This window comes from Lithobates pipiens, unplaced genomic scaffold (assembly GCF_037356315.1).
Source record: "Lithobates pipiens isolate NorthernLeopardFrog02 unplaced genomic scaffold, aLitPip1_a1.2 Scaffold_27, whole genome shotgun sequence".
Taxonomy (NCBI): Eukaryota; Metazoa; Chordata; class Amphibia; order Anura; family Ranidae; genus Lithobates; species Lithobates pipiens.
In genome coordinates, this window is record NW_027507788.1 from 158,676,744 (window position 1) to 158,691,174 (window position 14,431).

Genomic DNA, 14,431 nt, shown 5'->3' on the forward strand with positions numbered 1-14,431 from the left:
CAGCCACCTGCCCTACCGACACTGTCCACTTTTAAAAAGATAGGCTACGTTTTTAATTTTACTGAGACATTTGTTTTGTTATCTCTTTTATAGTTTTCCTTGGTATTTAGTTAGAAAGAAAAAAAAAAAGTGTCACCGAACACCGCTGATCTTTGCTCTCTATGTTGTTCAGGTAGATCTCCAACTCTCAAAGGTTGCCTACCCCTGCTTTAGACCCTTGGTGCCCAATATGTAGCATAAATATCAAGCACATCAATCATCTATTCTGGGTAATGCACTTGCTGAAAATACACTAAAGGGTCCCGTTGCTGCAAATCTGAGAAATTACCTTTTTTCCAGTCAGTGGTGATAGTCTTGGTATTGCTCCATTCCCCCATCCCTCTGCTGGTAATGGCAGCAACCTGTAAACAAGGTGCAAGAACACTGTAACCATTGTGCCTTTTGTAACTGTAACAAATTTCTGTTGTAGGCAGAGTCTGGCAGGCTCTCCTGCGGTAAGTATTAAGGGCCCAGGCACAGCACGCATAACCAGGGTGGGGGCAGAAGTGCAATGTGCCCCAGACACACTGTTATATGTATATCAGGGGTCTCCAATGGCAGATTTTTTTTTAAGCAGGACGGATTTCGGTGGGGGGGGGGGGGGGGGGGGATGGGAAATAGGAGGTGGTGGAAGATGATTTGTGCTGGGGGATTTGAGTGTGTGCGTGGGGGGGGGGGGGTAGATATTTATTATAAAAAGTAAAAAAAGAGGGGGGATAATTCATGCTGGAAGGGGGAATGGAGGGAGATTTGTGCTGGGAGAATTTTTTGGGAGGGGGAGAGGATATTTGTAGGGGGGGGGGGGGATTTGTGCTCAGAAAGGAGGTTAAATATTGGAGGGGTGAGCATGCAGATTAGTGCTAAATCATTTTTGGGGGGGAGGGGGGATTTGTGCTAGGAAAGGAGGTTATATATTGGAGGGGTGAGCATGCAGATTAGTGCTAAATCATTTTTGGGGGAGGTCGGGAATTTTTTATGAAAAAGGGAAAAGTGTGAGAGAGTATTGCTTGAATTTGCACTTTCCTGACGCCTACACTGTGCTTTACACACCCCTGAGGTCTTGGTTCACAATGGAACCAGCTGCAGATTGCCCAGAAACACTGTGCGCCCCCATTCTCCGATTCAGGGATGAATCCGGTCTGAATTCAGCCCTAAAATAGAGCTAAAAACACACATTCCGCAGCCGCCCTGGACATATGTAAACGTGCTCCATATAGAGCCGGTCACATTCTCCTGCTATGCGAATTGGGTGCGGGGAAATCCACATCCAATTCGCATAGGTATGAATCCAGCCTGACTCTTCTTTTGTACTCAAATACAGGCTGCATTACGTACTCCGGACCCCTGTACTCTGCCTTATATAATGCTGCACTACATACACTACTTTGTAGATTACCTAATTTTCACCAAATTGCTCATCGTCTCAACAGTTGCTGGTTGATGAGCAGTCATTGACTATTTTAGTCAGGCTCATGCCATTTTTCAGCATTCAGCGCTGTCACACTTTGAATGACAATTGCGCAGTCATGCTAAACTGTAACTATGTGACATTTTTATCATTTTCTTCACACAAATAGAGCTTTCTTTTGGTAGTATTTAATCACTGCTGGGTTTATTTTCTTAAAAAAAAAAAAAAAAAAACACTATTTTGAAAAAAATAAGTTTTAGTTTGTCAGTAAATAAGTAATTTTTCTCCTTCACCGATGTGCGCTGATGAGGCAGCACTGATATGCCGCACTTATGGGCACTGATGGGTGGCACCGATAGCTAACATTGACTGGCATCAATAATAGGTAATGATTGCTGGCACTGGTGGCGCTATTGTAATCAGGGCACTGATTATATGTGTACATGTCTCCCGTGAGGAGAAGCCATCACCTCTCCTCACCACACACTGTCAGTGTGAGACGTGAAGCGCTGATTACCAGCATCTCCGAGTTTACATGTGACTGGCTGTGATTGGGCCTTTTACAGGGACCAGGGTCGCACAGTGTCCTAGCAACACGGTGCGGGAGAACAGCCGTTCTGGGGCGACGTTATCACAAAATGAGAACCGCACCGCCCCTCCGTCATTTGATGGTGGGTGGGCGTCAAGTGGTGAATTTTTTTTTTTTTTTTTTTTTTTTTAGGGTAGAGTCAGACAAAGGGGTTTTCTAAAACTGGAGAGTGCAAAAACTGGTGCAGCCAATCGGGTTCTAACTTCAGTTTGTTCAAATAAGCTTTGACAAAAAAAAACCTGGAAGCCGATGCAGTTTCTATGCAGAGCTGCACCATATTTAGCACTCTTCAGTTTTAGTAAATCAACCCCAATGGGTATGATCTGTCTATTTCAGTGAAATAAAATCATATGTAATAGAAGTGTTATTTTAATAATTGTACAGAGATTTAGGCCGGGTTCACATATATGTGAACTGGATGCGGTTTTTACTGCATCCAATCCGCATGACACCCAAGTGTGACCAGCTCTCAGATAGTTTCTCCAAAGCCTGACAGGATTGACTGCAGTGTCACTCCTGTCAGAAGGAACAGGGGCTGACAGCTGCAGAAGGGAGACGTCTGCCCTTGCTGTGGGCAGAAGAAGACTGGCACTGAGAACATGTATAATATATCACATGACCTCCCCCCCTCCACCAGAATACAGTAATCAGTTTGACGCCGTTGGCATCAAGCGCTGATTGGATGCTGGTTTTCCAGCATGTCTCTTTGACAGAAGCTAGTCATTAGACAGCTGTACACACTGACCAAAAGTCAGCCTGTTCCTGCTGAACCATCAGATTTTTGGCCAGTGTGTACCCAATCCATTTGGGGTTTTAACTTTTCAGCACTTCTGGAAATCGAAAGCTCTGATTTTGGCTGGGCTGATTCTTCCACCCTCAGAGGTCACAGCTACTAGATAATCAGAAGAGGTGGAACAGACATGGAAAGACAAAAACTGATACACCCTTCGGCATTAAAGTAAAAGCAATGCTCACCCTCATCAGGTAGACGGCGCTGGACTCCTGGAACTTGATATCATAGCAAAGGCTCTGCGTACTGTAGGATGTCCAGACCTTGGCAGCATTCACACTGTACTCTACCTAAAAGAGAAGGACAGGCTGTCACTTGACCACACTCCGAGATACATGAAAACAGGCTATAATGTAGCAGAAAAACAAGTCTGAAATATGAATGTTTGATCTTCCTCAAGAACAGATTATAGCTATCAGCAGTGCAGGTCGGAAAATAGCCGCTGTAGGTCAATACACAGTTTGTAAAGCAGACGCTGGAGTAAAAAAGACTCAGGAAAATTTATAGTGGCAAGACAATAGCCTTAGTGAGGTTATAAATAAGATTTTACTCTTAGCGTAAAATCTACTTCTGCCAAGCCCATTGAGGGACACAAGAGTCCATTAACAGTTGGGTTATGCTGCCGCTTACAGGTTGGGATAGAAAAGCAGAAGCTTGTAAGCCAAGCCCATGTAAAACCCCTTCTCTATCCAGCATGCCTTAATGGACTTGAAGAGATTTTATGGCAAGTACAATGCTCTTATTTTCTCCACCATCCACTGAGGGGAAAAAGGAACTCAAACAGCTAGAACATCCACAGCTGTCTAAATGAGCGGTAGGGAACAACAAATGACAACAGGAGGGACCAGGAAAAATCTGCAACTCAGGACCACCAGAAAGACAAAGACCCAAATCTGAACCAGATGGAGATAACGTTCCCCTATAAAAGGTGGGGAAACCTGGCAATAACTAAGGAGATTAGAGAGGAGCAACCTGGTGTGCAGACCAGAACAGGAGAATTCACCAACCGAACGGAACACAGAGTTCATATAGCAGCATGAGCCAAGAATAAAATCACAACCAAAACAGGTGGATCAAGGCTTCTGCTTGATAAAAAGAATAGACTAACAAGGTAACAGTCGACAAATAAAAAAGTGGGTTAAAACAAGTAGAACAGATACCCCAGAGGAAAACATGACTAAACAGGTCCACAAATGGAGACTAAGCACATGCCTCATCCCACATTCTAACAATGTTTTGACAAATCAGGGTTATCACTTTCCTGGCTATAGATGGGCAGAGTCGAATAAAAAAACTTTAAGAAAGTTTGTTCATTTTTCTAATCATTGGTGGGTCAAATCGATGCTCGTTTTGAAGGAGCAAGATGAAAAAGGTTTCTGAAACAAATTAATTTCTAACAGTGTATGTGGTTTTTGTTCGGTAAAGTCCAATGATTCCACTAAAAGTGAAGTGCAAACACAATCCTTCAAACATGTTCTGAGAATATTCAGAGAATGTTTGTATGAATTTCCCTAAAAAATTTTTTTTTTTTAATTCTATCCATCTATGGCCAGCTTAACACAGGACAGAGTGCCAAACCAGTTAATTGAAACTGGAATCCATGGAAAAAAATTAAATAGTCTTTCAGCAGCTCCAGTAACTGGAACAAAGAAAGAAAGTCCAGAGGACACGGGAGGTCCCGGACATGGGAGAGGCCTCTGCCCTGTCCAGTGAAGCTGCAAGAGACACTGATGATGAGCCTACAACAGGAGTCCCAAGTTTGAGATTACAGGCATCAGTTTCTTCTTGGGATATCAGGTAAATTCCCTAGAACCACTCATTCCCTCAACTTTAACCCCTACTGCAGAAAAAACATTGGCCGTGGGAAACCTGAAAAAGCACCCTATGCGGTAGCTCCAGGTGCTTCAGCCCAACCAGCTTTACACACACAAAGTGAGTCTGCAGAGGCATAGTCACACATTGGGCAACACCACGGCTCTGGATCTGAAAAATGCTCTGTGGCCAACACCATACACAAAGTTCCAGAAAGCCCCAAAATGAACAGCCAAGTGCCCAAAGGTCACATTGCAGTCCAGCCGGGGCCAGACATGGTCTCAAAAGCTTTTGCAGAGGAAACATTGATTTTGATAGCTATGTAGAGACCAGATTGAGGAGCAATGCATGGATCTTAATTGAAGGCCCTGAAAAAAATTCAGAGAAAAAAAAAATAGAATTTTTTTTTTTATTAGAACTTTACTTCAACAGCTTTAATGGGGAAGCATCCAACCTCTTAGGCCGCGTACACACGCGCGGACTGTTCGCCCAACCTTGTCCGCTGAACAGTGTTTGGGCGGACAGTCCGCTCGTGTGTGGGGCTTCAGCGGACAGTTGGCCGAACAAGGTCTTACGGAAATTCCGAAAAACTGTCCGCTGAAACAAGGTTTCAGCGGACTGTTCGCTCGTGTGTAGGCTTGTTCGGCCAACTAAGTCTCGCGCATGCTCAGAAAGGATTTCCACGTCGGAAGGTTGCATTGCAGTGTATAGGACGTCGTATTTTTCGTCCCGTCGTACGTGCCGTTCACGTCATCGCGCACGGTTTCAGCAAACTGTTCGTCCGTCGTGTGTGGCCATGTCCGTCCATGCTAAGTTTGAGCGGACTGTTCGCTCAAACTGTTGGACGGACAAAGTTGGGCCAACAGTCCGCGCGTGTGTACGCGGCCTTAGGGTCCGTTCACACAGGGGCAACTCCGATCCGACTTCAGGTCGCCCCTAGTCGCCTCAGGTCGGACAACATTTAAAAATCAATGTAAGTGAATGAGAGCCGTCTTAATGCACACTACTGAAGTCGCTCAGACTTCAGAAAAGGTTCCTGTACTACTTGAATCCGACTTGTAGGCGACCGGTACCCATTGATTTCAATGGAGGTCGCCTCCAAGTCGGATCTCCGTTTATACGGAGGCGACTCTGACAGAATTATCAGCTCTCAAGTGGGCACTCCACGCCAAATTTATGAAAAAAAATTGGCGTGGGTTCCCCCTCCGAGAGCATACCAGGCCCTTAGGTCTGGTATGAATTCCAAGGGGAACTCCCTATGCCGAAAAAACGGCATGGGGGTCCCCCCCAGATTCATACCAGACCCTTATCCGAGCACGCTACCCGGCCGGCCAGGAAAGGGGGTGGGGACGAGCGTGCGCCCCCCCCCCCTCCTGAGCCGTACCAGGCCACGTGCCCTCAACATGGGGGGGTGCCTTGGGGAAGGGGGGGCCGCGCGGCCCCCCCCACCCCAAAGCACCTTGTCCCCATGTTGATGAGGACAAGGGCCTCCTCCCGACAACCCTGGCCGTTGGTTGTCGGGGTCTGCGGGCGGGGGGGCTTATCGGAATCCGGGAGCCCCCTTTAATAAGGGGGCCCCCGTATACCGGCCCCCCACCCTATGTGAATGAGTATGGGGTACGATGTACCCCTACCCATTCACCTGTAAAATAAAAGCTATCTTCTTGTAGCTCTTTTGCTAGCGGAGGAGTCCGGCTTTCTTCCTCGCCGCCGGCCTCTTCTCCCGACTTCGGGGGTCTTGTCCCCCTCTTCGGTTCTTCTGCCGGGCCACCGCGCCTTCTTATAGCTCTTTTACAGGCGGTGGCCCGGTCTTCTGTCGCCGCTGCCTTCCGTTCTTCTTCTTCTTCTCCAGGAGATGTTGCCTCGACGATCTCTCCGGCCGGAATGCCAGGGCCGCGCTGCGCGACCACTTATATAGGGACAAGGGGCGGTGTCACATGGCTTTATGTCACATGGGTTGGTCACATGGGTTGATGTCACATGGGGACTATGACATCGTAAGGGGGCGGGGTCACCATGTGACACCAACCCATGTGACACCGCCCCTTGTCCCTATATAAGTGGCCCAGCAGCGCGGCCCTGGGAAGAAGAAGAAGAAGAAGAAGAAGAAGAAGAAGAAGAAGAAGAAGAAGAAGAAGAAGAAGAAGAAGAAGAAGAAGAAGAAGAAGAAGAAGAAGAAGAAGAAGAAGAAGAAGAAGAAGAAGAAGAAGAAGAAGAAGAAGAAGAAGAAGAAGAAGAAGAAGAAGAAGAAGAAGAAGAAGAAGAAGAAGAAGAAGAAGAAGAAGAAGAAGAAGAAGAAGAAGAAGAAGAAGAAGGCGACAGAAGACCGGGCCACCGCCTGTAAAAGAGCTATAAGAAGGCGCAGTGGCCCGGCAGAAGAACCGAAGAGGGGGACAAGACCCCCGAAGTCGGGAGAAGAGGCCGGCGGCGAGGAAGAAAGCCGGACTCCTCCGCTAGCAAAAGAGCTACAAGAAGATAGCGGAGGAGTCCGGCGAGAAGACCCCCGAAGACGGAAGACCCCCGGAGCTGTGCAATAAAATATTTTAACCCTGTGTTGTGTTTTTTTTGGTACTTTTATTTTACAGGTGAATGGGTAGGGGTACATCGTACCCCATACTCATTCACATAGGGTGGGGGGCCGGTATCCGGGGGCCCCCTTATTAAAGGGGGCTCCCGGATTCCGATAAGCCCCCCGCCCGCAGACCCCAACAACCAACGGCCAGGGTTGTCGGGAAGAGGCCCTTGTCCTCATCAACATGGGGACAAGGTGCTTTGGGGTGGGGGGGGGCCGCGCGGCGCCCCCTTCCCCAAGGCACCCCCCCCATGTTGAGGGCACGCGGCCTGGTACGGCTCAGGAGGGGGGGGGGGGCGCACGCTCGTCCCCACCCCCTTTCCTGGCCGGCCGGGTAGCGTGCTCGGATAAGGGTCTGGTATGAATCTGGGGGGGGGGACCCCCACGCCGTTTTTTCGGCGTAGGGAGTTCCCCTTGGAATCCATACCAGACCTAAGGGCCTGGTATGCTCTCGGAGGGGGAACCCATGCCAAATTTTTTTCATAATTTGGCGTGGAGTTCCCTCTTGAGAGCTCATTCTCTGATTGGCCGCGGCAAAAGTCGCCTGGCCTGGGGCGACTTAAAGTCGTGTTGTAAGTCGTGTTCAGGTCGTGTCCAAGTTGCGTCCATGTTGCCTCCAAAAGTCGTGTTGAAAGTCGTGTTGCCCCTGTGTGAACGGACCCTTAGAACACTAGCAAAAAAACTACGGCATGTTGGGTAGAGTGGAATTTTATGTGGAGGTCTTAAAACTTTGTTTGCCAGTGTACCAACCTCCTTTAGATGGCAGTATAACCCAACTGTTCCTAAATTCATGTTTCCCTCAACAGACAATTGGAAAAGTTGAGGTCACTTCAGGCAAGAAGGAAGGCTGAGGCCCCAAAACTAACTACGATGTATGTAGTAGGGATTATAGTCCATAGGGCTAACTCAGTTTTTTCTAGTGACCAATTATCTTGGAGATGGCAGTATAACCCAATTGTTTTGTTTAATTCTGTGTCACTCAATAGATGAGAAAGTAAACATATTGCAGTACTTATCAGGTAAATATTAAATAGTACATGGAATATTAACTACCCCCTAGCCAAGCAAGTACACTGGTTTTTCCAGGTAGATTTTAAAACAAAATCAAATAGTAGAGGAGATCACATTACACAGGCTGCAGAATGACTCAGTGGAGGTCTTTTGTGGTTTAGTTAAGCATATACAGTGCACCTTGAAAAAAATATTTATAACCCTTGAAATTTTCCACATTTTGTCATGTTATAACCAAAAACAAATGTATTTTATTGGGATTTTATGAGACCAACACAAAGTGGCACATAATTGTGAAGTGTAAGGAAAACTATACATGGTTTTACAATTTTTTTTACAAATAAATATCTGAAAAGTGTGGCGTGCATTTGTATTCGGTCCCCTTTACTCTGATACCCCTAACTAAAATCTAGTGGAACCAACTGCCTTCAGAAGCCACTTAATTAGAAAATAGTAATTATAATCTCAGTATAAATACAGCTGTTCTCTGAAGCCCTCAAACAGCTTCATGAAGGCCAAGTAACATAACAGGCAGATCAGGGATAAAGTTGTGGAGAAGTTTAAAGTAGGGTTAGGTTTTAAAAAATATCCCAAGCTTTGAACATCTCACGGAGCACTGTTCAATCCATCAGAAAATGGAAAGAGTATGGCACAACTGCAAACCTACCAAGACATGACCGTCCACTGACAGACTGGGCAAGCAGAGCATTAATCAGAGAAGCAGCCATGAGGCCCATGGTAACTCTGGAGGAGCTGCAGAGATCCACAGATCAATGGAGGGAGAATCTGCCCACAGGACAACTATTAGTCGTGCTCTCCACAAATCTGGCCTTTATGGAAGAGTGGCAAAAAGAAAACCATTCATTAACGAAAGCCATAAGTAGTCCCATTTGAAATTTGTGAGAAGCCATGTGGAGAACACAGCAAACATGTGGAAGAAGGTGCTCTGGTGAGATGGGACCAAAATTTTACATTTTGGCCTAAAAGCAAAACGCTATGTATAGCAAAAATGAACACTGTACGTCACCCTGAACACACCATCCCCACCTTGCAACATGGTGGCGGCAGCATCATGTTGTGGGGATGCTTTTCTTCAGCAGGGACTGGGAAGCTGGTCAGAGTTGATGGGAAGATGGAAGGAGACAAATACAGGGAAATATGAGAAGAAAACCTGTCAGTCTGCAAAAGACTTGAGACAGGGGAGGAGGTTCACCTCCCAGCAGAACCACGACCCTAAACATACAGCCAGAGCTACAATGGAATGGTTTAAATCAAAGCATATTCATGTGTTAGAATGGCCCAGTCAAAGTGCAGAGCTAAATCCAATTGAGAATTTGTGTCAAGACTTTAAAATTGTTGCTCACAGACGCTCTCCATCCAATCTGACAGAGCTTGAGCTATTTTGTAAAAAAGAATGGGCAAACATTTCACTCTAGATGTGCAAAGCTGGTAGAGACATCCCCAAAGACTTGCAGCTGTAATTGCAGAGAAAGGTGGGTCTACAACGTATAGACTCAGGGGGGCTGAATACAAATGCACGTCACACTTTTCACATATTTGTAAAGAAATTTGAAAACCATCATTTTCCTTTCACATCACAAATATGTGCCACTTTGTGTTGGTCTATCACATAAAATCCCAATAAAATAGTTACTTCTTGGTTGTAACATGACAAAATGTGGAAAACTTCAAGGGAGGTATGCATACTTTTGAGGCACTGTATTTCTTCTTGGGATTCAGGCATTGCAAACACCATGTGAACATGGTCATATATTTAAGGAATGCAAAAATAAAAATGGCATTTTATGGTATTCAGATGCAACTTCTCAACTCTGCTCAGAGCTCTCCTAACATCCTACAGCTCTGCAGTTGTCAGTAAAGACTGGAGACAACCTTGCCCTCCCATCCCAATTTAGTTCTCTACAAAAATAGTTGTTCATATAAATACTTACCACATACTCGCGGATGAGCCCATGAGTGTTTGCAGGGGGAGACCAGCAGCCAGTGATGGTGGATGGAAGATTTTTATTCAACACAAGGTTGAGGTGCTGAGGTGCATCAGGGACTAGATGAAAAAAAAAAAAAAAAAAAAATCACATTCTGCATCAAAAGAAAAAGTCTTGGCTAAAGTTTAGCTTAGATTAAAAGTGGGTTTAATACATTTTTAATCCATTGGTAGCATATCAACTTGCTGGCAGTTGTTCTATCTGCTCTGACATCAATGTGACAATGTGGAGGTGGCTGTCAATAATTAGTTAATAGCATTTATACTGTTCACTGTGTGTACTTACGCCCTTCAGGAGTCCTTAGGGTGATGAAGTCGTAGCTGTTGTGTATTTTGCGCAGGCACTGTACTTGTACTTTGACCTGATAGGTAGTGTCCGGCTTCAGGATCTTTAACACAAAGGCTGTCTTGTTGCTGTGTGTGTCTACCGTCTTCCATGTACTCTCCCCTATAACCCTGCACAGATAGAAAACCAAGAACTGAAATAGATGAAACTGATCAATGACTGGCTAACTTGCAGAATACATCACAACCTTGGCATAAGAAAGAAAGGTCTCTTAAGATGCCAGTCTAGTCGAAACAGACCTTTTAGTTATTGGCGTAGTCTGTTGGCCACAATCTTCTGATGCCTTCTTTTACTTCTTATGGACTTCCTTAGACCAATCCCCTCTCTCCTATTACAGTCTTCACACTCTACACATCTTCACTTTGCTGCATCTTCTATACTCTGCATCTCATAGTTTTGCATACACTAAAAGAACTGCACTCTTTATACTGTCCAGTACAATCTTTCCACTATGCTCCACACTGCTTCACTCAATTCACTGTGCTAAACATCCTATTCCCCAATATGCTATGCTGTATGTTTAATCCATTCTACATACTCCCAATCACCACTCAAGCTATTCTTCGGCCAATACTATCCAGCCTTGCTAGTTAGACTTTGCAAGCTTTCTTGCTTGTATTACCTGTAAGAGACAGAATAAACGCAGGATGCCAGAGGCATCTTCTTTGGTCGAGCCCAGGTTAGGGTTATATTTCCAGTGAAATCAGCCGTCCACTGTAGGTTCTGTACCTTGTATACTACGCTGTCATCTGTACAGGAGAAATGCAAGATCAGCCATTTTGTCTCTTCACCCCAAGACTGCCCGCAACTAAGAAAAGGAACATCTGCATACCGGTACAGTTATTTTCATCGCTACCATCAGAACAGTCTAGGAAGCCATCACAGCGGTCAGACAGAGGTAAGCAGGCCTCGCCATCTTCACACAGGGTCCCGTTAACGCAGGCAGAAGGTCTGTGAGTGGCTGCCAATAAGAAAAACGCAAATAAGAAAATGTAGCGGCACACCTTTCTCCCTTCTGGATTCTGGTTGACATACACTCCAGATGACGCCCTCCCTCTTGACAACACACACTGGTCCCAAATTATGTCCTCTGTACCTCTCCTTGTCCTTTGACTGCACACATTGTCCCCAGAGGATGTCCTCTCTGCCTTCCTGTCTTTTGACCCTACAGACTGTCCCAAGGGGATGTCCTCTCTCCCTTCCTGTCTTTCAACAGCACTCACTGGTCCCAAATGATGTCCTTTGCCTCCCTGTCCTTTGACCACACACACTGTCCCCAGAGGATGTCCTCTCTGCCTCCCTGTGCTTTGTCCCAACCCAACGTACTCTGACAACTGCTTATTTCCTGTTTGCCTTGTCTCTTGACCGCAAAAAAAATGAGCCAAAATTATATTCCCTCTGCCTCCATATCCCTTGACCGAACAATAGCTCCAGATCAGGTCCTCTCTGCCTCCCTGTACTTTTGCTCAGCATGCCCTGCTGCCCCATAGAACACTCTCCCTGCCTTCCTGCATCTTGACCCAACCTACATGTACTCTAGTCTAATATGAGGTCCTCTCTGCTTCCCTGTACCTGGACAACACACACACGCTGGCCCCATATGACGTCCTCTCTGCCTCCGTGCACCTTGACCCAACACACACTGAATCCAAATGACATTCTCTCTTCTCAGTTCTGACACACCACACACACACTCTAGCCCCATAGGATGTATCTTGACCAAACACTCATGCTGGCTTCCTATGATATTCTCTCTGCATCTTGACCCATTGCACCTGAGCTGGCCCGATGTGATATCCTTTCTGCCTCCCTGTCCCTTTACCCAACACACACACACACACACACACACACACATCCTCTTTCTCCCTGCAGCTTAACCAAAATCACACAGATACACAGACAGGCAACATAATAAACACATGGGCCTTTTATAATGTTCTGCCTCTTTGTCCCTTGACCCCTCACAAGCTGGTCTCATGAAATCTCTGCTTACCTGTCTATTGACAATACATACATACATGTTTTCTCCAGAAGATGAGAAAGGAAAAGTGTTAGAGTGATCACAGATGCACAGAAGGTGGAAAGTTGGCCACACAAGTAACATTACAATTGTTTAATGATTGCTTTTATTGACTGCATTAGCCAACCACTAACTGAAAAGGTATGTGCTAAACTTTTTTTATTTTTTTTTAAACTTGATGTGCCTTTTTTTTAGCAAAAGATTATATGAAAAATCTATAGTGGATTATTAATTGTTGCCTATATACCCAGTATGAATGTCCAATGCCCCACAAGCCAACCCTCTTGGTCCCCTTATCACCTAAAAGCATCTATTGGCTCCTTTAGACTTATGGAACAGCAGCAGGAGTTGCTGAATGGATCAGTCTGAAGTGGACTGTCATTCAGAATTCACATTATTAAAAAGATCGAGTTCCAGGGGTAGGCAACCTGGAACTCGCTGTTGCACAACTACAAGTCCCATCAAGGCTCTGGGATAATTGTAACCGCCAGCCTTGCAATGCCTCATGGGAAATGTAGTTCCACAACAGCTGGAGGGCCCCAGGTTGCTTATCCCTGTTGTGTCCACTGAGGAAACCCCCCTCCCCCCAGGCCCTCCACTATGGCAAAGTAGTTGCAGCTGGTCCTGCCAAGGCAGAGAACTGCACGCCCTCAGAGGCAGAGCTGGGAGACCTGTCAGCTAGTGCCGCAGAAGAATGAAAACAAAACAAAAACAAAAAAACCTGGAAATAAGCAGCAAAAAGATTCCAGGTCCCAACTCCCAAGAACAAAAAGTTAGCCACTGCCCCTACCTATAACTGGCCTTTGCAGCAAGGACCATTGGAGGGCAACATATGTAAAAAAAAAAAAAAAAAAGCCAAGGAAAATTCCAATTTCTACTTACCGACCAGCCTGTGACCAAACTGACCTGTCTAACTGTATGCACTAAAAACAGGGGTTTGGTCTGCACACATTTTCAAATACATTTGTAAGCTATAGGCCCAGTCACGGCACTCTGTTACCTGTAGTCCCTACCTATAACTTAAGAGGCTCTGTTTTTAATGCATACTGTTAGACAGGTCACTTTGGTTGGTCGCAAGTTAGCCGGTAAGTAGAGCTTGGAATCTTACTTGGCTTTTTTTTTTATTTAACTTTTAAGAGCTAGGCTAGTTATGAGTTGCAGATGGGAGGTTTGGCCACCAGCAGGGGCAGCCCCTGGGGGGGCTTCTTGCATTTTTGTACCTAGAATCCCAGTTCTGCAGATGGCTTAATATCAGGGCCTAAATATCCAGGTGTGTCCTTCAATGAACAGAAGAGAAAAGTTACTCAAACCAAAGTCTTAGGGCAAGGATGGTCCATGGTCCTGTGGGTGCTTCCTGTCATTAAAGGCTGCAGGAAGCACTCTTCTCAACCATGGAGACCCTTGCAGTAAAATGAGATGACTTAGCAAAGCCACAGCTGTCGTGTAGCACTGCTAAGCAGGAATTTATCATGTGCTATTAATGGGGAAAGCCACATCGTCACCATTGCAAAATACTTCCAAGTTCTGGTACTCTTAAAGAGAGGAGTAGTACAAAACTATAGTGGCACCTTGGTGGAGCAGTGTGGCTTGCAATAAATTCCCCAAAAAAGGAAATATTCTGATTTTGTTTAAAAACATAGCAACGAGTCCACAAATGACAAGTACACTTTGGGGCTGCGGGTTCATGCAGTGGTGGGAGACTTACGGCAGCGAAGCTCATCTGTTCCATCTTGGCAATCTCTGAAGCCGTCACATTGCTTCCACTTGTGTATACAGTACTTAGACTTCTGGCACTCAAACTCAAAGATGTTGCAGCGGCCGTGTGATGTGGTGGTGGGC

At 45.8% G+C, this 14,431-nt stretch overlaps 1 protein-coding gene across 1 annotated transcript in view; it reads right to left on the bottom strand.

Annotated features, from left to right (window-relative positions):
- SORL1 (sortilin related receptor 1) overlaps positions 1 to 14,431 on the bottom strand; it is a 155,031-nt gene that overhangs the window by 22,024 nt on the left and 118,576 nt on the right. Inside the window, exons 32-38 of the mRNA XM_077457755.1 lie at positions 14,298 to 14,431; positions 11,405 to 11,533; positions 11,195 to 11,321; positions 10,513 to 10,682; positions 10,174 to 10,286; positions 3,012 to 3,116; positions 329 to 401 (exon numbers count right to left, since the gene is read on the bottom strand). The exon at positions 14,298 to 14,431 is cut by the window's right edge and continues 13 nt beyond it. Of these exons, the coding sequence (XP_077313881.1) occupies positions 329 to 401; positions 3,012 to 3,116; positions 10,174 to 10,286; positions 10,513 to 10,682; positions 11,195 to 11,321; positions 11,405 to 11,533; positions 14,298 to 14,431 (851 nt within the window). The remainder of the gene's footprint in view (positions 1 to 328; positions 402 to 3,011; positions 3,117 to 10,173; positions 10,287 to 10,512; positions 10,683 to 11,194; positions 11,322 to 11,404; positions 11,534 to 14,297) is intronic.